At 41.0% G+C, this 21,646-nt stretch overlaps 4 protein-coding genes across 4 annotated transcripts; 3 read left to right on the plus strand and 1 right to left on the minus strand.

Moving 5' to 3' along the window:
- Positions 1 to 215: 215 nt before the first annotated feature.
- HO133_006133 (uncharacterized protein) lies at positions 216 to 2,107 on the plus strand (the record flags this gene model as incomplete). Its single annotated transcript, XM_037297035.1, has 2 exons — positions 216 to 959; positions 1,016 to 2,107. 2 exons carry the CDS (start codon positions 216 to 218, stop codon positions 2,105 to 2,107), a joined length of 1,836 nt encoding a protein of 611 aa, XP_037147609.1.
- Positions 2,108 to 6,374: 4,267 nt separating this feature from the next.
- Positions 6,375 to 7,334, plus strand: HO133_006134 (uncharacterized protein; the record flags this gene model as incomplete). Its single annotated transcript, XM_037297036.1, has 1 exon — positions 6,375 to 7,334. The coding sequence occupies one exon, from the start codon at positions 6,375 to 6,377 to the stop codon at positions 7,332 to 7,334; it is 960 nt and encodes a 319-aa protein (XP_037147610.1).
- A 607-nt stretch (positions 7,335 to 7,941) lies between these two features.
- HO133_006135 (uncharacterized protein) lies at positions 7,942 to 8,994 on the plus strand (the record flags this gene model as incomplete). The annotated part of the gene is made up of 1 exon (XM_037297037.1): positions 7,942 to 8,994. One exon carries the CDS (start codon positions 7,942 to 7,944, stop codon positions 8,992 to 8,994), a length of 1,053 nt encoding a protein of 350 aa, XP_037147611.1.
- Positions 8,995 to 11,540: 2,546 nt separating this feature from the next.
- Positions 11,541 to 14,849, minus strand: HO133_006136 (uncharacterized protein; the record flags this gene model as incomplete). The annotated part of the gene is made up of 8 exons (XM_037297038.1): positions 11,541 to 12,040; positions 12,095 to 12,310; positions 12,369 to 12,499; positions 12,680 to 12,955; positions 13,465 to 13,814; positions 13,912 to 14,207; positions 14,239 to 14,429; positions 14,584 to 14,849. 8 exons carry the CDS (start codon positions 14,847 to 14,849, stop codon positions 11,541 to 11,543), a joined length of 2,226 nt encoding a protein of 741 aa, XP_037147612.1.
- Between the last annotated feature and the right edge of the window lie 6,797 nt (positions 14,850 to 21,646).

Genomic DNA, 21,646 nt, shown 5'->3' on the forward strand with positions numbered 1-21,646 from the left:
CACTGCGGTCACTGCGGTGTGGATGAGTAGTCGTCCTTGCTCTAGTGATCTTACGGTCGGTCGTTTATTGAGCTCGGTGACCCCCGCCTTTGAAAGCTGCAGACAATCCCACAACCCTTCCAACCGTTTGCCAGCATCTACGCCATCAAACGCATCCTTATACCCTGGCAATCTTATCACATACCTCAACACGGCAGTAGCCGGCGCATTTCACCATGCCTCAAGTCGCTCACTTCCCCACCAATGACAGCCAGCTGGCCCACACGGCCACTGACCGTGCCGGCGATACTTCCTCAGACTCATCCAACGCCAAGGCTGAAGCCTATGGCGATGAACATGTCGCGCAGAGCAACATCAACGAAAAGCAAGCGCCAATCCCTTCAACGCAGGGTCGAGTACTGGACGATGGCAGAATCGAAATCACCGAGGAGGATTGTTACGACGAGCTCGGCTTCAGCTTTCCATCATGGAAGAAGTGGACCATCCTATCCATCATTTTTGCCGTCCAAGTATCTATGAACTTCAACACCAGTCTATACTCCAATGCCATCAAGGGTATCTCGAAAGAGTTCGACGTCAGCGTACAGGGCGCTCGATGCGGTGCCATGATCTTCCTCGTTCTATACGCTTTCGGTTGTGAGCTCTGGGCACCGTGGTCCGAAGAGTTCGGACGCAAGCCGATTTTACAACTCAGTTTGCTCTTGGTCAATATTTGGCAGCTACCTGTCGCTCTGGCACCCAACTTTGCCTCCGTCATGGTCGGTCGAGCTCTTGGCGGTCTTTCTTCCGCCGGAGGTTCCGTCACCTTAGGAATGATTGCAGATATGTGGGAATCGGACAACCAGCAGTATGCTGTCGCCTTTGTCGTCTTCTCATCTGTTGGTGGTTCAGTCCTCGGCCCCGTCGTGGGTGGATTCTCTGAGAAATTCCTCGACTGGCGCTGGAGTATTTGGATCCAAGTATGCTAATCCATCTTCCTCCGCCTTGTCACTGAGCCTTACTAACCTGGATGTAGCTGATCTTCGGCGGCGCCGTTCAACTCGCTCACCTGATCTTCGTCCCCGAGACCAGAGTTACCATCATGATGGACAGGATCGCCAAGAAGCGACGCAAGGACGGCACAAACCCCAACCTCTACGGGCCCAATGAAATTACGCCCTTCAAGGAGCGATTCTCTTTCAAAGAGGTCATCATCACCTGGATCCGTCCCTTCAAAATGTTTCTCACCGAACCCATCGTCCTCACCCTCTCCCTCCTCTCCGGATTCAGCGATGCCCTCATCTTCATGTTCATCCAATCCTTCTCCCTCGTCTACACCCAATATAACTGGGGTACCATCGCCCAGGGTCTCTCATTCATCCCAATTTTGATCGGCTACCTGATCGCTTACCTTATGTTCATCCCAGCCATCCGGCGAAACAAGAAAGACCGCGAACAACACCCTGATGATGAGAAAGCTCAGTACGAGTCCCGACTTTGGTGGCTCCTCTTCACAGCACCCTGCCTTCCAATCGGCCTCATCGGATTCGCATGGTGCTCCGGAGGTCCACCTATCCCATGGATTGCCTCTAGCATCTTCGCCGCCGTCGTGGGTATCGCAAATTACAGCATTTACATGGCAACCATTGATTACATGATCTGCGCCTACGGTCCTTACTCCGCATCAGCTACTGGTGGAAATGGCTGGTCTCGTGATTTCCTTGCTGGTGTGCTCACGATCCCCGCGACGCCCTTCTTTACGAACATTGGTGGAAAGCAACATCTACAAATCGCCTCTACAATCCTCTTCGCCATCTCCTTCGTGCTCGTCCTTGCCGTCTATGCTATCTACTGGTACGGTCCCACCCTGAGAGCACGCTCGCCATTCGCGCAGCAGCTTCAACAAGGGAGAGAAGAGAATGGTGGCAGGAGGGTCTCGGTGATCCCTGGTCCTGGTTACGGATCCCAGCCTGGGTCGAGGGGACACAGTGCAGCGAACAGCAGGATGGGAAGCAGGCAGCCTAGTTACGCCCATTCGAAGCCTGCGGCACCGGGTATGGGGAACAGGGACAGCAGCTATGTGCACAAAAGACTTGCAAAGATGAAGGATGAACAGGAGGCCATTTAAGGCGTTTGATGATGAACGGAAGGGGTGCGAGCTGGTGACGGAGAGTGGAGCCTTTGGGAGTGAATACTTGTGATGCGAGGAGTTCACGGCCTTTGCGCATATCACTATGGATTGGAAATATAGCAGTCTGTCGCAGTCCATAGTGAGAATCAATGCATCACTTGTTGACCTGAACAATCAGACATCGTGAAACCACGCATGCTTTGATTAGATATTGGACCTGGGACTATCCCGCCGCCTCTGGTACACACCGCGCCTGGACCTCAGACATTACTTACAGCTGCAACGCAGGGAGCAGTCTGTCAAGAGAAACAGCAGAGTTCGAAGTGCGCGGACCAGCTAGCTGTAAGCATCACCCCAGCCATGATGAACCGTGCTCGATGGCTGTCTTCTCGAATCGATGGACTTCGTGTATGCAAACGAATGAACCTATGCTGGGTGATATGGATGCTGTAACATCGCCCTCTTGCATCCCTGCGCGCTGTCCTCCCCGTGGCGACTTTCAGACTACGAATAATTGCCGTGTCTGGGACTCCATGCTGCGAGGTATTTTGATCTCCAAGATATGGCAGCTGTGATGGGAGAGATGTGCTGATTGTTGTGAAGATAGTGACAGAGAATAATCAGATGGGATGATCGATGTCTGCTAGACACGTATCCTCCTGCACAGTTGTTATATGACAAGAGTCTTCGGCTGAGCTTGGGGGAATATGGGAATCTGTACCGAAAGAGTACAGTGTCCAAGGTGATCGCCGCGTTCTCTTGCAGCGCAAGACTCATGCTCATGAGCACTTTTAGGTATCCTAAGAGGTGGCAAATTGTTTCTTTGAGCTTGTATGGTGACTCCATAGAAGGAACTGACACAGTAACCCTGGATGGTCGCAGAGAAGCTGCAGAGGAAGCACACTGCACACTTCGTGGACCCTCTTCCAGTACACACCAGGCTGATTACTGTACCGCCTCAACGAACAACGGATCATCGCAATGCGCAAACCCTCGCTCCTTTCGGAGCGACACTGCTAGTAATGGCACATTGGGTCCACGTTCTTGGGTACTTACGTGGCATGGCATCACAGCACGAAGTGACCGCATCGACATTGCCACCATCATTCTGTCAACTCCCGCAGCCTACGTACGATACAAGCAATGAAATGTTCCCCATCTCAGTCACTCTGTCCTACATATCTCAACGCAACCCACCCAGGGTCCTCCCCAAACACGCTGCACGCCCCGCCAGGGAAATGCTGGTAATTCTGGCATGCGGGAACGGTCTCATCGTCGTACGTTGGCCTGCGAGCGAGCAGAGCAGGTGCGGCAGACCCAGCGTTTGCTGTTGCCGTTAGGGTGGGTTGCAGGATCTTGAGAGATAAGTGGAGAAGTGCATGCGATGAGAGAAGGGAGATAAGCTGGGGGTTGAATTGAGTCAAGTTGAGTTGAAGTGGAGGGCGGATGTGGGAGATGATGGATTGCCCATTTGCGTCTCACACGAGCCTGGCCCTGCTATGAAGGAGAGAGACTCACTAGAGGTGGGGTTTGGGACAGTCATAGGCAAGGCTATCTCGTGACCTGTTACATGCTCTTTGATGCTGAGACCAGGAGTACCCACTCCACGCTGTGGTTATCAGGGCCTTCCTGACATTGTCGAACCTACTCAACAACCGCATACGAGGAGCAGCGATTGTGCCCACAGGAGCATCTGGGGTTTAGAGTGGTCTTGTAGGGCGCGGTACAGCAGCAGCATTTCCACTTTGCGGATTATGGGGGTCTGGATATAGGGAATGTTGACTGAAAAGTTTGCAGACTCGGTAACCGTTCAGGTGTAGGAGGAGAAGAGGCGGTCTGAGGGGGGTTGTGATACCTGAACTGTCCCAGATGGCAGATGGGGGTGCGTCAGGGTAGAAAGTGACATGCAAGAGATGAAAGTCGTGGTCGTGGCTGCAATGATTTGCCGAACTGTCCCCCATCGTGTACGGTGAGGTTAGAGGAACGTTATCAGTAGCTTTTTTGAGTTGGGGTCTTGACTGGAGAGATGATGGGTAACACTGTCTAGTGTGGTAGAGAAGAATTATGTGTCTTAGATGGAAGAGTACTTCTTCTCGTCGGTATAGGACAGAAGGAAAGAGAGAAGATGTGAAGGACCTAAGTCTTGAGGCAATGGACGGCGCCATTGAATCCGCCGATAGGATGACAAGGATCGGCAGCATTCCAATACATAGGAATTTAATGCTTAATAAGAGTATGGTCAGATGCATAGACCTCGTCAAACCCGAGGAGGGCTACGCTCTCGGATGGCCAAGTGAGCGTGATGCAGCTCCAGTCGCGCGGTCACGAACACTCACTGGCTTGGACTGGCAATGCGGCCTTGGTTGGAGGGTGCATTGGATTTGTAGTAGAATTCGACAGCTTGGCCTTCCGAGACAGCATTACAAGGTGATTTGCTATTGACAGCTCCATAGGTAGTATAGGATCATAAAACCCTGACAGACGACTTGCTCACTACATGTAAGTTCATTTGTGGAGTCCACCACACTTTCTTTTCTTTAGGTGTGCGGCAGTCAAGTCGAATGCCATAGTCATTCATGGGAAGAGAATGTGAGCACAAAACGTTCATGTAGATTTTTGAACATTCTCAGTCTGGCTCTTGGTTACAGTCGCAATGATTGGTTTGTCTCGGCCTGGCCAGATGACGGAATGAAAGCCCAAAGCCCAGTAAGTAATACGTTGATTTCTACTCAAGCTACTACCTGTAGTACCAGATCTTGATCTCACTCCAGTCGCATCAAGGTAGCGATCCAAGCATATCAGTCGGGACCGTAAAGCTAGTAGGCGACTTTTAATATAGCTTCCGTGGACAATACTGTATTGCTTCGCCTACCGGAAGAAGAGGCTTACTAAAGAATGGGGGGATGAGAGAAAAAAAAAAAGGTGGTTGATTGCCAAGCCTGACGCTGATTGGTTAAGGAATACCGTGGCTAGATTAATTGAAAAGCTTACTTTCTTAATACTTAAGAGTTAAAATCTTAAATAGCTTCTACGCTAAGATGCTAGTAATTAATTAGATTATTAGATCTTACTATTTTTAGTCTAAAATATATCTTATTTCTTTATTTTTAATCTAAAAGCGAGTATTTATAAGTATATCTAAAAGAGAAAGTTAGAAAAGAACTTTAAAATCCTTAAATCTATCTTTTTTAATTTCTTTTCTTTTATTAAAAATATAATAATAAAGTAAATTTATAAAGTTAGACGTCTTAAAATCCCTTAAACTCTTTAAAGCTTTTTAAGAGCTCTTCGAAAGTTAATATCGAAGAGGCTGTTAAAGTAAGCTCGAAATTTGATTATTTTAATAATATTCATTTAATTTCGAGTTTATTTTGATAACCTCTTCGATATAAGCTCTCGAAGAGCTCTTAAAGAGCTTTCGAAGGGTCCGAGGGGTTTTAGGGGGTCTCCCTAAGAATCAAATATAGTCAAAAACCAGTACTCGGCAAGCTTTTCACTACTGGGAAGCCCGCGCCCCAGCATATATTAATTGAAAAGTCGGAGCAGGCCGGAGAATTGAGTAGCTTCTTCGTTCGTACTTTACTTTCCAGACGCCGCAGAATGTAGGTGGTTCACTGTTTAGACACCGCTCAAGTCTGACCTGATTCAATCAAATCGCTCTTCTTTAGCGGTAGTTACATGGATATTGTATACCAGCACTACTTGTCAAGGAACTTTGCAGCGGCTTGAAGGAGGGCAAGGAAGATGGCAAGAAAGACGGCAGGAGATCAAAACCTCCGCAGATTGCTTGATGCCTCAATTGGAGATGCACAGTACTAATGACTCTGGGCAAGATCTAAGTATCTCATGAGTGTTGCTTAGAGCGTTCGCATGATCATCGCTTCACTTTCAGCCTATCGAGTGATGAATGATGTGTTCTTTGCACTTACTAGAACAGGTATTGAAGGGTGGAGTCTTTCTTGAGGTTGGAACGCATGAATCAGCGCCCAGTGACCACGATACGCCTAGTGTAGGCCACGGTGCATGTTCCTTTGAGTGACACTCAGTGCGGCAGGTTACTAACTGTGTTGGGTGCCGGATTCTGGGTCAAGCAGCGCTTGTGTCATCCTGGCTCCTTCCTGTTCAGTTTTGACGAAGGACATTGAGCAACTGTAAACAAAGTGTTCAACGATCTCTACCCAATTCTGTCATCCATCTCTTCCTCCCAACACTCCACTCTCTCCACCATACCCACAATTCCCATCATTGAAATCAACTTCACAAGATGCCGTTTCGCCATCAGCCAGTCACCAAGCCGATCCGAACCAAATACGACAAGCTCAAAGTCGACATCCTCCGAGGTCTTCTTGCCCTACGCGTCCTTCCAACTACAGGCAAGAAAGCCGACTTGACCATGCGTCTGTTCCAGGACGACAATAACAATGAGAGATTGGCAGCTCTAAGGGCTCTTTGGCAGCAACCTGCCGTCGTGAAGCCATCGTCAGACCCGGATCCAGGACAGGGCCCAAGCTTATGCTATCCACGACAGAACCATACCTCCTATTACGAGAGCATCAGTATTGCCCAACTTGTCTACCACCTGCACGAGCGTGCACTTTCCGTCCATGGCGATCAAGAGGACTTGGTCAAACGGCTCAGAGATTACGACTGGGATGGTTCCGACTCAGGCTACAGCGAGTCCGACGACGAAGAAGAGGAAGATCACACCGCTAGCTTCTACCATCGCACGCTAACGCATCAGAGCCTCTACGACGGTAAAGGTCTTCACCCGAGTATACTCATTGGACTGCGCATCCAGGGGTTCTTCTACGATGCAAAAAAAGGGCTGCAATTACACTGTGATCGTGGCTGCTTTAACCTCACATTTTGCGGCTGGCCATGGCCGACATCCGTTGGCTTACCGTTGTGTCATACAGATCGGATCAGGCTCGATAAGGTCTTGTGGAACGGCTTAAGATCTGTCCAGCAGCTGGATGAACAGGGTCTAAACAACAGTATTGGTCTGGACAAGGGGGAAAAGGGAGAAAATTTGCTTATTGTCAGTGCTGTGATCGCGGTGAGGAAAGGGATGGGAGGTGATTACCGTGTGCTTGGGCTGCAGTGCGAGGGGATGAGCACGATGGGATACGTGTACGCTGATGACAGAGAGGCCTGTCGCGTCAAATGTCCGGGGCGGTTTGTTCGCTTTTTCGACGTTGCAGTTGATAGAAGAAAGGATCAATGAGTCTCGCTTAATGCTGCCATGACGCTAGCGATGGCTTCTGGCCTGACCTTGAATTATTTCTATGAAGAATTTCATCTTGCTTCATTTTTGTTTCCCTGTTGAAGATAGTACATTGAGAAGATCATTTGCAAGGCAACAGTCGCCAAAGAGTCTCTTGCACCGTCAGATGCCTCTACGAGCTTGACGCAAGAGGGCATCGTCCTTCTATACAACTCCTGAAATAGATGCAAGGATGGGAATGAGTTTGAGTATAGCTACGTTATCTACTAAAGGTAGGGGGAGCAAGGACTCGGGTACTTCTAGAATGTATGTCTAAAGTACCTCAACAATGGTGACAACGAGTGCGAAGAGCAACTGGGCTCCGTCTAGCACTAGCTCACGGCCAAATCTAAGCGTGGTTCAAAAGATTTATGAACCTTAGGTTTGGTAACGGGATCTCGCCATCCGATACATAACCCGATTCAAGACTCTGGTTGGGTTGCTTGCAGCGCAAGTCGCGAAAGAAGAAGCCGCTGCACGCGACAGTTTCGACAAAATGCCCTCATAATCACAAAAAGACCTTCATTCCTGCCGAGCCCCTTCCATTTGATCCTCCTTCTACTCCACCATGTTTGGCATCTGGCTACTCCTGTTGTTCTTACAATTTTACGTCTTCCCCCTGGCGCAAGCTGCTTCGCTACCGCTACCATCCCAAAGCGACCCCATCACACTCACGGAAACGACGAAATTGACGAGAGCCAACCATGCCAGCATTTCCCTTACTAAACCCAGCAACAACATATCCGTCTTCTTCGGCAACCCGGGAGATCCCATCCCAGCTGCCGAATTACGCCATACCCTCTCCGTCGCCAGGGCCAGTGTCCAAGCTTACCTTCCTCGCTACGCCAATGAGCCAATCTCTGACAGCTTTTTCAAAACAAATATTTCATTCCCTGAGACCGGAAACAGCGTCTGCATTTCCGTTTACGCCTACGGCTTTGGTCTGTCGTGGCTGCAGCTAAGCCAAGTGCTGGTGATCCTCGAGGGGTACATGCGTGGGCGAGGGCCTGGTCATCCGCATACGCACTACCAGCAGCTTGAATTTTACGTACAATTAAGGGCTGGAATTGAGGTGGCGCATGGTGTGGTGGAGTTTGCGCCTGGAGCGAGAGCCGTGGCGAAGCGCACTTTGGTCACCACAACCCTTCTTCAATTACCGCACGCAAACATCTCGTCACTCGGTACTGTCGCCCTACCCATCACATTCCACATCCCCAGAACGAACCTCGACCTCAATATCACCGCCCTCGGCCTTCCCATTCCGCAAGATACCATGCTCACCACCATCGAGTCAGCCTATACAGAGGTAATCTTAGACCACACCGACATCGACTCTCCAATGCCCGCCAACCCACCTTTTTCTTTCACCGCCACTTCTGGGAAACGGCCTCATCAATTTAAGACGGAAATCCTAATCATTCCTTATATTGGCAAACAGTTCTCTTGGGCTTTGCTGTGTATTGTGATGTATGGGTTAAGAGACTTTCTACATCAGACGAGTCATTTCAACTCGGTGAGCTTTCAAATTATAGATGCGAGTTTGGGGAAGATGGGGTCTGGGGATGTGCTTTATTGGCCTGTCAATGAGATGGCATCAACGAAAGGATTGAAGCTGGAATAGGGGAGTCATGGAACGCGAGCTGCTATACGAGCAAATTCTCCGATTGGATATCCGAGAGATACGAATCAAAACCCTCGCATGTAGTCGCTATGCCTTCCTACAAGGCTGAGATTTTACACATTAGGAGTCGTCATATAAATGGGGCGCCTTGATTCTGTCTCTTGGGTCCTATGTCATACCAAAGAAGAACACTTTCTTCTCAAAGCTCACATTTCCCAAGATCGTGGTTTCCGCCTTTCAATCACACCTTTCTAATCTAACGAGATCGTATTGAGTACAGTACGTCACAACGTGAGACCGATTGACCAGCTTGGCATCGTAAGATAACCGCATCACGGAATATGTGTATTGTATATCTGGGATAGCGAAACCACAAAATAGGATGAGACTGAGAGGTACGAGACTTCAGAATCAGAATGAAAGCAAACGTAGCCAGCGATAAAGTACGCAGCTTGACTGTTGCTGCTCCTCAAAAAAGTCGCCTTCAGCATCTCCTCACGTGTCCCACAAGCAGAGCCATCTTCTTGTTTGATAACATCTCTTCAAGTCGGTCACTTGCCACTTCTCGGATAGGAGCATCAATCTCGGCTGCACGATAGAGCCAGCACAATTCTTCATGAAATCCTAACTCTTTTCAGATTCAGTCGGTCAATGACTCACCTCTTCTCTCCTTGCCGCCACTCATATGGCCGCCAACTCCACGATTGATTCTGCACTGACCGAAGATGGGGACATATAACGACAAGTATATGCATCCTCGCGCGTCGGCGGTTTGCGTTGTAGACTCCTACTCGGGCTATGCCTACGAGGAGCGTGTCGTCAGAGATGCTAGGGTCATCGCTGTGTTTACGTTTGTGTTTATATTTTCAAGATCTCTTCTCGGTGGTGGAAGGAAGTGGTCCGACGAGTGGGTCTCTTTTCATGATCTCTCAGGGGGTGCTCCAAAGCTTGAGAGCGACGCTGGGATTTCTCTTCGCCGTCTTCTTCTTTTTCTTCTCTTTCTCCTTGAGATTGCAGATGGCGACGTAGGAACCATTGCATTTGACAGTGGCAATACCGCACGTGAGATTCAAAGAGACAGTGAGCGCAGTACAAGCGTACTCATAGTCTTCCTTGCGCTTCAAGATATTGAGGGGGCAGCCTGGTTCGTGGTTGTTCTTCTGGAGTTGTGGGCGCTGCCTTAGGGGTAACAATGGCTTGATGATTCCCCATCCTGACGTTTAAGCTTCACTCTATAAAGACAGAATGGGAAGAGGCCCCTCAATTGCAATAATGAGACTGGTAGAGTTTATTAAGGAGGTACTGAAAAGAATATAGTGGAGATGTATCGTTGCTGATAGATGATGGAGTGAAGCAATAACAGATGTAATGGCTGGCATCGCCTTGAATACAAGAGAGATATCTCCAATATCTGGCGATGTTGGCATAGAAGCTGACAGGTAATGATTGAGATAAGGGCGAACGTGTCCAAATAAGTACCCGCACGATACTTGGATACTTCACCCTATACTGAGCGAGGCCTTCCGTTAACCGATTCTGTAGATCTAAGCATGGAAGAGAGTAGAGTAGTGCTTGCGCCGCTGCTACAAGTTTGAGACCAGCGGAAGTGTGAGAGGGTGGAGAACTGATGGTGAGTCGAGATGAGCCGTGTTCCTGCAAAGCTTCAACGAGTGCGGCATATGGTCAACAAAGAGCCAGAAGAGAAGGATTCAGGGCTGATAGTCTCCTGCAGCGGAGAAGTGAAGCTCCACCCCCAACAACTCACAAGGCTAGTCTGCAGAGTCAAAGCCATATGCTTCAGGTATTTGCTATCGAGCAGGTAGTAAAGTTGATTCGAAGCAACTTACACAGCAATAACATCTCGATTGCTGGCTACAAGCCTGGATCACAAGTCATGCAAGCAGGTAGTATTTTGCCCACCGTTTTGTATTAAGTGATCGATTGTCGGCTCCAAAGGGGTACGCTGAGAACCCCGGAATTCGGCCTCGTACCCTCGCGCCTTTGAAGGAGTACGACGATATAAAGGTGTGAACTTTAGGGTCGACACCACCGAGGTGTCGGAGCTTCAAAGCCTGTAGTGCGGTAGGTAGAGATAACAGGCTTGAAGAAGTAAATTTGAGACGGCTCCTGACCCCACAGAAGTCTGTTTGGTAAAATATCACGGGGTTGTAGCCAAAGCACCGCGATCCTTCCAAATTACGAAAGCTGCTTTCTGCCATGAGATTTTCGCCCTATGCATGACACTTGCTGATTCTCTTACACACCGTCCTTGAGAAGTCGGATGGAAGGACTCGTCTTCTCCTCGCAGGCCACAGTTGGAACAAAGACGACATCTTCATTTCGAAATGTACTTAAGACGATATTTCTGAGCTCCAATAAAAAGACGAAGGCTGAAGGCGCTACAGTCGCTGACTGTAAAGTCTTGAATGAGTAGCTCAATGACACCACGTCCACGCTGAATTGCATTTAATAGGAGTCTGTTGACCATTTTATGAAGTGGTATGATGACGTATCCATTTATATCCATACTATACGACCAATACTCCTCAAGGCAGACAGGAGAGTATGCTCCGCAATTTCTCCAACACGACTGCCTGCTCAGTCGCATTCGCATCTGTCTTAGCGACAGCGTTTCCCACACTGATACTGGCATAACACCCCGCCGTATCAACAACCGTGGTCTCAGTCGGAAGCCTGGTCGATCCACATGTGTTGACATCCTTTGCGGTACTGCTCGTTGCGCTATTGATCCTGGACAAGACGAACTTGAAGTCGGCAGGCGATGAACAAGTACTGCAGTTCACGGCGGGGAAATTAACGTTGAGCCAGATATCGGATGGAAGGTACGGCTTGCCAGACGCCACGAGGCTCTGAGTGACATTGGTCGATAGGTCTGCGTATACGGTCATATATGTCTGCACTGGCGCAGTGTATCCGGTCTGCGACCCTGTGGTGCCGCTGAAGGCAATGGCGGGGATTCCTTCTTTTGAAGCCTCCGTCGCTGCTCCAACAGTTCCAGATATGAGAACAGTGCTACCAAGGTTTGCTTAAACGGAGGTTGTCAGATGAACCCTCCAACCCAACAGAATAAGACTCTTACCTCCCACGTTAAAACCCGCCACCGCAATATCTGGCGCACCACCGAAGAATTTGGGAGACAACGTCTGGATGCCGTAGCGCATCGATGTGACTGGGTAAGAGTTGACGTAATTGAGGCGTGTGTTGGATGCATTGTTGCCCTCGGCCGGAGATCCAGTAGGACAAGAATTATACTCGCAGGGCTCTGTGAGCGGCGTTGCTGGCGCGTCTGATGAACCTGAAAATTCTCCATCAAAACAACGGTTCTCCTGAAGATGCGGAGGGCAAGTGCATACCTGTCCCTGACTCGTTTTCAGCAGGAGCACTCAGGACAACGGAGTCGCCGGCTGCTGTTAGGGTGTTGTAAAACGTCCGGATATTTATCTCGGCCCAGCCATCATCATTTGAGAGAACGACATTTGTGGCTCTTGTGGTCAATGGAAGCAGCGCAAAAGATAGGGTGAAGAAATGCATATTATTAAACAAGATGGGGGCAATTCTTTTGGAGAATGAGGAGGAATGTTGTTCTACTGCTGTGTACTTATTGAAAGGAAGGGGAGACTAGCTTGCGCGTTCCGAATCGATGATATGGCCGTTGTATGTATACTTACACACCTTCCTCTTATCGAAAAGGTAAGGTGCCAGCGAGAGACCCACGTGCATGAGCGAGCGGTCGCCGGTTGGCCGACGGACCGTGGGAATGCATACCCGCAGCGCCACTATGCCTGACGCCGATCTTGTAGATCCAATGACGCAGCCTGACGAACGACTCTCCGCATTCATTTGCTGATTCGTCGGCCATCGAAATCCATCAACACCAATCGAAAGGTGCATGTGCGCTCCACTAAACCCTTGGCCCAAGGGAGTCTCCTTGTCATCCCAACTGCGTCCTGAAGTAGATAAGCCCTAACTCTACACCGTTCAAGTCACATAGCAAATCAGATAAACCGGTGTGGGTATGATTTCGACCCACCAAAGGGCTTCCAGAATACATGGACTCGTACTTGCGAGGGTTACAGATCTCCAAAAAATTCGCATTGGCGTTCGGGATTATGAGTTAGCTAAAGAGCGGCGCTGCGAGAAACTCTCTCCCGAAGATAAACCTACCTCTGTGCCTGACTACTTTCCCCTTTCAATGCCATATGCTGATGATGGAAGCCCTGAAGTACATGGAAAGCTGTCGATTTAGGCGATGGGACCGTAATTGAACCGACCACTCCGCGCGTTGTGGAAAAATGCGTATTTATATAGATATAGAAAGTATCAACTCAAATATCTCATCTAGACAAAGCCAGCCGGAAACAGAATAGATTTCCTCTTTCAGCATTCAAAAGATAGCAGCCAAACCTCATTGGTCCACCCACAGAATCAACTCGATATCAGGGATCGAACGTCACCTTGGCCATTTGGGTATAAGCACCGCTGACTGTCCAACTCACCAAAACATCCTTTGCGTCGGTGTCGAAGAATTGCGAATAAGCGTGTCCCCCGTAATTAAAGATCCCCTGGTCCCATGGGGGATCAAAGATCTTCTGCGCTTCCGTGTAAGGCCCCCACTCGTTTCCGCTTGTAGAGATGCTAACATAGAAGGTCGAGCCGGTTGCCGCTTCACCCATGAACATGGCGACCCAGCTTTGGTGGTGTGGTGACCAGAAAACGTCGCCAGAAGCGAAGCTGCCGGTGGCGATGGAAGCTGCCGAGGCCTCTTTCTTCGACCAGCTTGTGCCATCCCAGTAAGTTAACTTGGGTGTAGATGTCAGCATTGTGCAGAGGAGGAGTTAAAGGAGCCGCAGGAACTCTTATCAAGTAGAACGCGTGATCGCATCCTCATGCGCTTACCTTTGAAGTATCTTCCATCTCGTCCCAAGGGACCTTGGCAATATACAGGTTTTCGTCTTGGACGGCGAAGAGTCGGATCTCTCCGTCAGTATGGGAAGCGACGGCCCAACCCCACTTATACTGGAAGTCCGGAGTGATGTATTTCTGAACAGGGCGCGTGACAGTAAGGCCAGTATCGTTGGCCGTGATTTTGCATAGCGTGTTGTAATACCAAGTTCGGGGTGTACGTAAACCAACCCCATAGACAGCGTACGCCTCTAAGTCGGATCCATTGTTAAATTGCGTGGCAAGGGGATCTTGTAACATTATTAGTGTACATTGGCTTACAGTTTAGACCATCGTGTTTATCAAACGTACTGTCGGGCCAAATGAACCAGTTGCTATGATCCGTCGGGTCAGTGGCATTGCCCTCGCCTTCGCCCCACGGCACCATCAGTTCCGGGTGGCCGTTGCTTCCAAAGTCTTGGACTGCCAGAGGGTTTGAGGTATCGGGAACGTAAGTGTATGTATTGGATTCCCTAGAAAGACTTCAGTGTCAGCATTCCTTCAAGGCAAAAAGCCGAGCAATGGGACAACCCGAAGTGGTATTGAGAGCCTCTTGTTCGCAGAATATATCTCGCAAGTCGCAGGATGGTCCGTCATAGGAAGCATTTGCTCCAGAAAGGTGCGTACCAACTGGAATTCGTCGGCCCGTCAATTGGCGTCTGAGTATCGCCAAAGACAATGACATTGTGCCCGTTAACCTTTCCGCCGCCTCCGTTGTCTCTGGTAACACCTGGAAAGCCTTTCGCGGTAGCGTTTCCAGCGTAGACGGTTGCCGCAATTGCAAGGGACGACGATGAGGCTGATGCCGATGCTTTTCGTGCCACGAGGGCAGAGGAAGTGTGGAAGAAGATGACGCTCGCCGAGAGGACGCCGACAATCCTTTGAATAAACATACCGTAGAAGGGTAAAAAGGATGTCAAGATTTACCGTAAAAGGTAAAGAACGTGTAGTTACGCTCCGCGACTATACGACTATAAGGGTAAATGAATGTGATGCGCACCCTGACAGACGCAAAAAGCTGAAAATACTGTAAAGAACGACTGGCTGCAAATGTAATTGAATAGAGAAGGAAATGGTAGAAATGCAAGAAGGTATACATTTTACATAGTGAATACCAACACAACCAAATCAGTAAGGGCACGGATTTGCTAATTTACCATACAGTCACGCGCCTTTTCGTATTTGTGAAATGAGAGGATGACAGCATTGCGGTGACGGCGGCACAGGGGTGAACCAAAAGTTCGGGCTAGCACTTCTCTCCAAAGTATAAGGAAACTCCACTTGCTGTCATTACAAAACGTTCTCTGCTTCTCTGCTTCTCTGGTTTCCTGTGCACTTGGAGGCATCCAACTCGTCGTCATTCTGTGCAGACTCGTGCAGTCGAAAATCCTTGTGTAGCTCTTGGCACGGAAGTATGTGGTACCCACCAATCGATGCCGATTGTAGTACCCAATAATATAATAATAATAACGATGTTGTTAACAATGCGGGAGGGCGGTTTCGAATAGAGCAACATATTGGATTCGCCCCGGCCTAGGCCCCTCGGGTGAGAAGATAGGGGTGGGCGGCGGTGAGGTTACTTAGAATACTCGTATTCACTAGGATTTGCAATCTCGAAAATCGAAATCAAAGACTAGAAAAAAATTAAAAGAGCGTAAAAGATAATTATTAGAATTCTAGGAGTTTTTTGAATTTGGATTAAGTTTTGCAATCCTAGTGAATACGAGTATGTACCTTAGCCCGGTACCTTGCTTTCGCCACATCGTCGTGCAATTTTTAGCATCCGCGGTACTCGTACTTGAGAATACTTCTCTCGGTCTCTGGGCTCATCTTAAGATACCCGATAACCTCCCGGATCTAATGTAACAAATCTACCTCCACCCCCTGTTATTATACTATCAAGGCATTTACGAGGTAATCATGACTGGCAGGACTTGAAGGGTAGTCGTACGTGTGTTCAATGTCGTATAGACATTAAGGGCCAGTTCGGTAACCACATATTTTGAAAATAACCCCTACTTATTTTCACTAAATAACGCTACCTCTTGGCAAATGAAAATATAACTTAAAAATGACACTAATTTATATTCAAAATATGTAAAATATATATACGGTTCCGTTCGATAACTCTGTTTCTGAGGCTGAGTTAGAAACGTCGCAAAAAATTGAGAAAATCATCTTCTTTATTAGTGACCATTGAATTTCTATAATTTCACGTCATTATGGCGGAGACATCTGCTGCTACTACTATATAGGCTTTAACTATTATTAATACTTCTATTACCTTCGTTATTATTATTAATATTTCTATTAATATCTCTATTAATATTTCTATTAATATCTTTATTAATAAGATTAAAATTAGAGTAATTCTAATATCTATATATATATTAATTATAAATATTTATTATTTTAACGTGCTTAGCCTTATTTTACTAAAAAATAAAACTCGAGACTTATTTTTAGATATTTTGAAAATATATTCTAAAAATATAATAATCGAATAATATTCTATATATATATAACGCTAAGTTAAAAATAAGTAGAGGTTATTTTTAAAATATGTAATTATCGAACTAGTCTTAAGAGAAGAGATTTTAATAGAGAGATTAATAATAATAGTAATATTTCTCTAAGAATTAAGAGAGGATATAGTATATATAAAGTCTTCTTATATCGTAAAGGGAACTATATAAAGCGATTTCATAATAGAATAGTTACTATATAGTCTCTAGACTAGATATAAGTTATTTATAATAGATTATATAATAAGAGTAAAGTGATAGTAGAGATAATAGTAGAAAAAATAAATTTGTTATATGTGGGAGATTATCGAATACGATACTCGAGTTATAAGAGATTTTATAAGTCTATCTTATCTTCGATAACTAAATAGCATAGCATCGTTATTAGAAGGTTTTAGACTAGGGAATCTATATCTACATATACTAAATTAGCTATCTTAAGACTCTAATTTAGCGATAAACTTTATATATTTTAAAGTCGTTAAATAGCTAATTTACTATCTATACTAAATTACTAATATAAGTCTTCGAAAATATCTAGATATATTAAGAGATATATATATATTAAATTACGCTAATAAAATCTATAATTTAAAAGATCTTTTAAAAATATTTAGATATTCTAGCTATTCTATATATTATTATTATTATCTCGTCTATTAACTATAAATTAGATTATTTAAAATCTTTAAATTATTATCTTTTAAATCTCTTAGACTATTTAAATTATTAATCGCATTAAATAATATTTAAATAAGATAGATATATTTATTAATTAATTATCGATTCGCGATATTAATAGATTATTTCTTAATATTAAATATTAGAAAAGATATCGCACTAAGATTACTTATACTTTTCTTTATAAAATTATTATATTAATTATAAAGTCTAGAGTAATTATAACTACGATATTTAATAAACTATATATTATATATATTATCTATATAAGATAAAGAAATAAAGCGAAATTAATAGATTAGAGGGTAGATTTAAATAAATATAACGATTTAATAAATAGTCTTAGAACTAAGACTATTAAGTTAATTCTTTTTAAGTATTATATATAATATTACTACTTTAAAGCTCTCTTTAATATTAATTCTAATATTATAACGCTCTTTTTAAATAAATCTAAATAATTTAATTATATAAATTCGAAGCTTATTAGTAAAGAGAAGAATATTATAATAGATAATAATAAAGATAATATATTAATTAAGTAAGATAAGTTATTAATTAAAGATATTTAGAAGATTTCTCTAAATAATAATTTTTTAAATTTAGACTTTAAAAAAGCGTTAAAAGAATTTAAGTAATTAAAGAATATCTGATAATCGAAGAATATTTAATTAATTTAATTAAAGATTATTTCTAATATATCTATAGCGAATAATCCTATCACGCGTATATTAATAATCTCTTATTTTAAAATTCTTATTATAAAGATAAAGAAAAAGCGAAAAAAGCCTATAAAAGTAATTATAAAAATACTTTTATTAAGCGATAAAAATAATTAATAAAGAAGATTAAGACTTAATAGTATAATATTATTAATATAATAATTAAGATAGAATAAATAAGAGATATAATAAGATATTAAAATATAAAGATATAGACGAAAGTTTAGAAGATATAATTTAAGACGAATTAAAAGTAGAGAGATTAATAATATATAACTTTTTTATAATAAGATTAAGAGAGATTAAATCTATAGTAAGAGATTTTTTTATATCTATAAATAAGAGTATAATTAAAGATTTAGAAGAATTAAAAGTAAGATTAGAAGTAAAGCGATTAAATATATAAATATATAAATATTATATTTTTTTCTTTAATTTAAGAGTTCTTTATTATCTCTATTCTCTTTATTTAGAGATAAAAATTTATATAAGAAGTTAGAATTTAAGATGGACTATATAAGATTAAAGATATTATTTCTTCTTATCGGTAGATCTCTTTAATATAAAGATCAACTATTTAAAGTTTATTTATACTTATTTTAAATAAGTCGTTATTACTAATTATCGATTTTTTATATATTGAATTATTTAAGAATACTTAGTTTAAGTATTAAGTAATTAATAAATTTCTTTTATCTTCTTTACTCTCTATAAGATAGTAAGATCTCTTTTAATAAAACTACGTAGTAGCTATATAATTACGAGGTCTAGATATATAGTTAATAAAATAGATAGATTAATTACTAGATAAACTAATAACTAAAAAAAGAAAAAGAAGAAAAAGAACTTATAAGTATTTAAGACTTTATTAAGTATATTAAATACTCGTCTTAACTACGTAGCTTATAACCTAGTAAGCGACGTAAGCGAGCCTATTAATTCGCTTCGAGTACTTTTACTCTTATAATTATATCCCTCTTTAGAAGATATAGCTTCTAAACTTTATTATTATTACGTCTTATAATTAAATACTATAAACTTATTAATTCTATATATATTATTTATTATTAGTTTAAATAAAGTTTAAACTAATATATACTATAATAACATATTTAGATTACTTACTCTAAGATCTCTTTAAGTATATTAATATATTTATATATTAAATCGCGATAATATTACTTTATATATTATTATCTTAATTAATAGAATATAGATATATTACTATTCTATTATAATATATTATTATCGCTATTATAATTATTATTACTTTAGTAATTATAATAATTCTATTATTATAATTATAAAAGTCGCGCTAATAAATATAAAAGTCTTACTTCTAGTCTAACTTTTTATTCTTCTTAGTAATAATGTTAATATTAATATTAATAAGTACTTAATTCTTCTTTATATCTACTATCTTATCTTTATTTATTTCTATTATAATATTATAATAGCGAGTCGCGTATTATCGTAATAGTATAATATATATATTAATTAAGATAATAATTAAGTAAGATTAAAGTCGCTTAATTTAACTTTATATATAATAAGTATTTTAAAGAATACTTTATAATACTTTCTAGATAATATAAAAAGTATATTAATATATTAATAGTAATAAGTAATCTTCGCTCTTATAGTTCTATAGACTATTAAGTTTTTAGAGTTTTTATAATTTCTATTACGCTTACTATAGCTAATAGATATTTATATTTATTCTAAATATATACTTAGCTAAAAAGACTTAATAGCTTCTTTTACTATTATTTCTATCTTTATTTATAAGTAAAAGAGATATTAAGTAATTAAGAGGTTACGCTAATATATACTAAGACTTCTTTTATTCTTATTATATATATATACTTATATATAATTCTTATATAATTTATATTATATCTTCTATTAACTTATATTAATATAAATATAAATAATACTTTTATAGAAGTTATATATATAGAGTAGATTCGATATTTTCTCTATTATTAGACTACTATCTTCGCTATAATTCGCTCTAATAAGAATATTTATTCTATTCTTTAGATATAAAATAATATAAATTTTATTTAATATATATTAGAGTATATAGCTAATATATATAGCGATTTATCGCGTTAAGAAATTTCGATATAATATTATTATCTTCGCTTTCTCTTTAATTACTTCTTTCGCTATCTTTTATATTAAGTCTTTTACTATCTAATAAATCTTCTAAATAAAAAATTATTTTTTAATATAAGAAGAATAGATAGATTAATATTAAATAGTAATAATTATATATATAATCTTAATAATTACTTTTTTTATTATATATAGCGCTTTAACACTTTAAGATTAGTCTATAAGCTTTTTAATCGTACTCATTAAATCTTTTAACTATAATTTTATTTATCTATTTAAACTTTCTATTACTATTACTTTCTTAATCTATCTTACTTCTTAATTTCTCTTAATAATTATATCTTTAATTTTATCTTAAATACTAATTTATATAACTTCTTTATTTATTTAAAATTCTTAATTACGCCTTTAATATTTTCGAGATACTTTATTAATTCTTATAAAGCTTTATAAGATAAGAAGTCTTTTTAATTAATAAAATACTTAGTCTCGCCCTTACGAACTCTTTTATCTAATATCTTATTAACCTTTTATTCTTCTTCTTTATTAATTAAGACTATTTATAACTTTAAATTATTATTATATAAATATTATAACTCTAATAATAATATATAAAATATAAAATAAATTCTTTTATATTTAGTAGAAAGATCTAGTTTATAAGTCTATATATCTATTTTTTTTAATACTTTAAAAGATCTAAACTATTTATAATTTAGTTTCTTCTTTAATTATAAGATATATATATTTAAACTTTATAATAATACTTTATCTTTTTTCTTAAAGATTATAATCTTATAATTATTATTATAATACTTTACTTATTACTTTAATACTCGCTTCTATAATTCTTTTAAATATAATCTTATCTCTTATAACTAATCTACTCGCTCTATAATAAGTAATACTTCTCTTCTTAAAATCTTACTCTTAAAAGTATTTTCTAAATCTATTATATATTTTATTAATAACTCTTATAAGATCTTATTAGTATTTATATATATACTATTATTATATATAAATATCGCTATTAATAAGATCTTAAATTAATTATTCTATTTATAATTATAATATACTTATAAATAATATTTAAAAACTTAATTTTATCTCTTAATTTAATTATTAATTTAAAAATAAAACGTAGTATTAAGTTTACGCTTTATACTTAAAATATTAATATAATATTATCTAAAATTAATATATATAAAAGAATAAGATAGAGCTAAGCTTAAAAATCTTAAATTTATATATATAGTTAATTATAAATTTAAGTTCTCTACGCTTTTTAATTAGATCGACTAACTTATCGTGAATAAATAAATTAGCGTCCGTAACTATCAAAATCTCGCCCTTCCGCGCCTCTCTTATTAAAAAAATAGGTGTATATTATTAATATATAAAATAACTTTCTTATTTTCTATTAAGATTTTAAGATTTTTTTTTAATTTTTAAAGCGCTATTTACGCTTTCCGAATTTTTAAGAATTTTAAAATTTAGTCTTATAATTATTAAAGCGTAAGGAATTTAAATATCACTCACCAAAGTTCGCTCGACAGTCGGACAGCCCTAATCAGATATACATTACCCCTATTTTCTTAATCATTGAAAAACTAGAATCGCGATTTTGGCACCCCCTCTTAA

Source organism: Letharia lupina (assembly GCF_014066315.1).
Source record: "Letharia lupina isolate WasteWater1 chromosome Unknown contig_23, whole genome shotgun sequence".
Classification (NCBI taxonomy): Eukaryota; Fungi; Ascomycota; class Lecanoromycetes; order Lecanorales; family Parmeliaceae; genus Letharia; species Letharia lupina.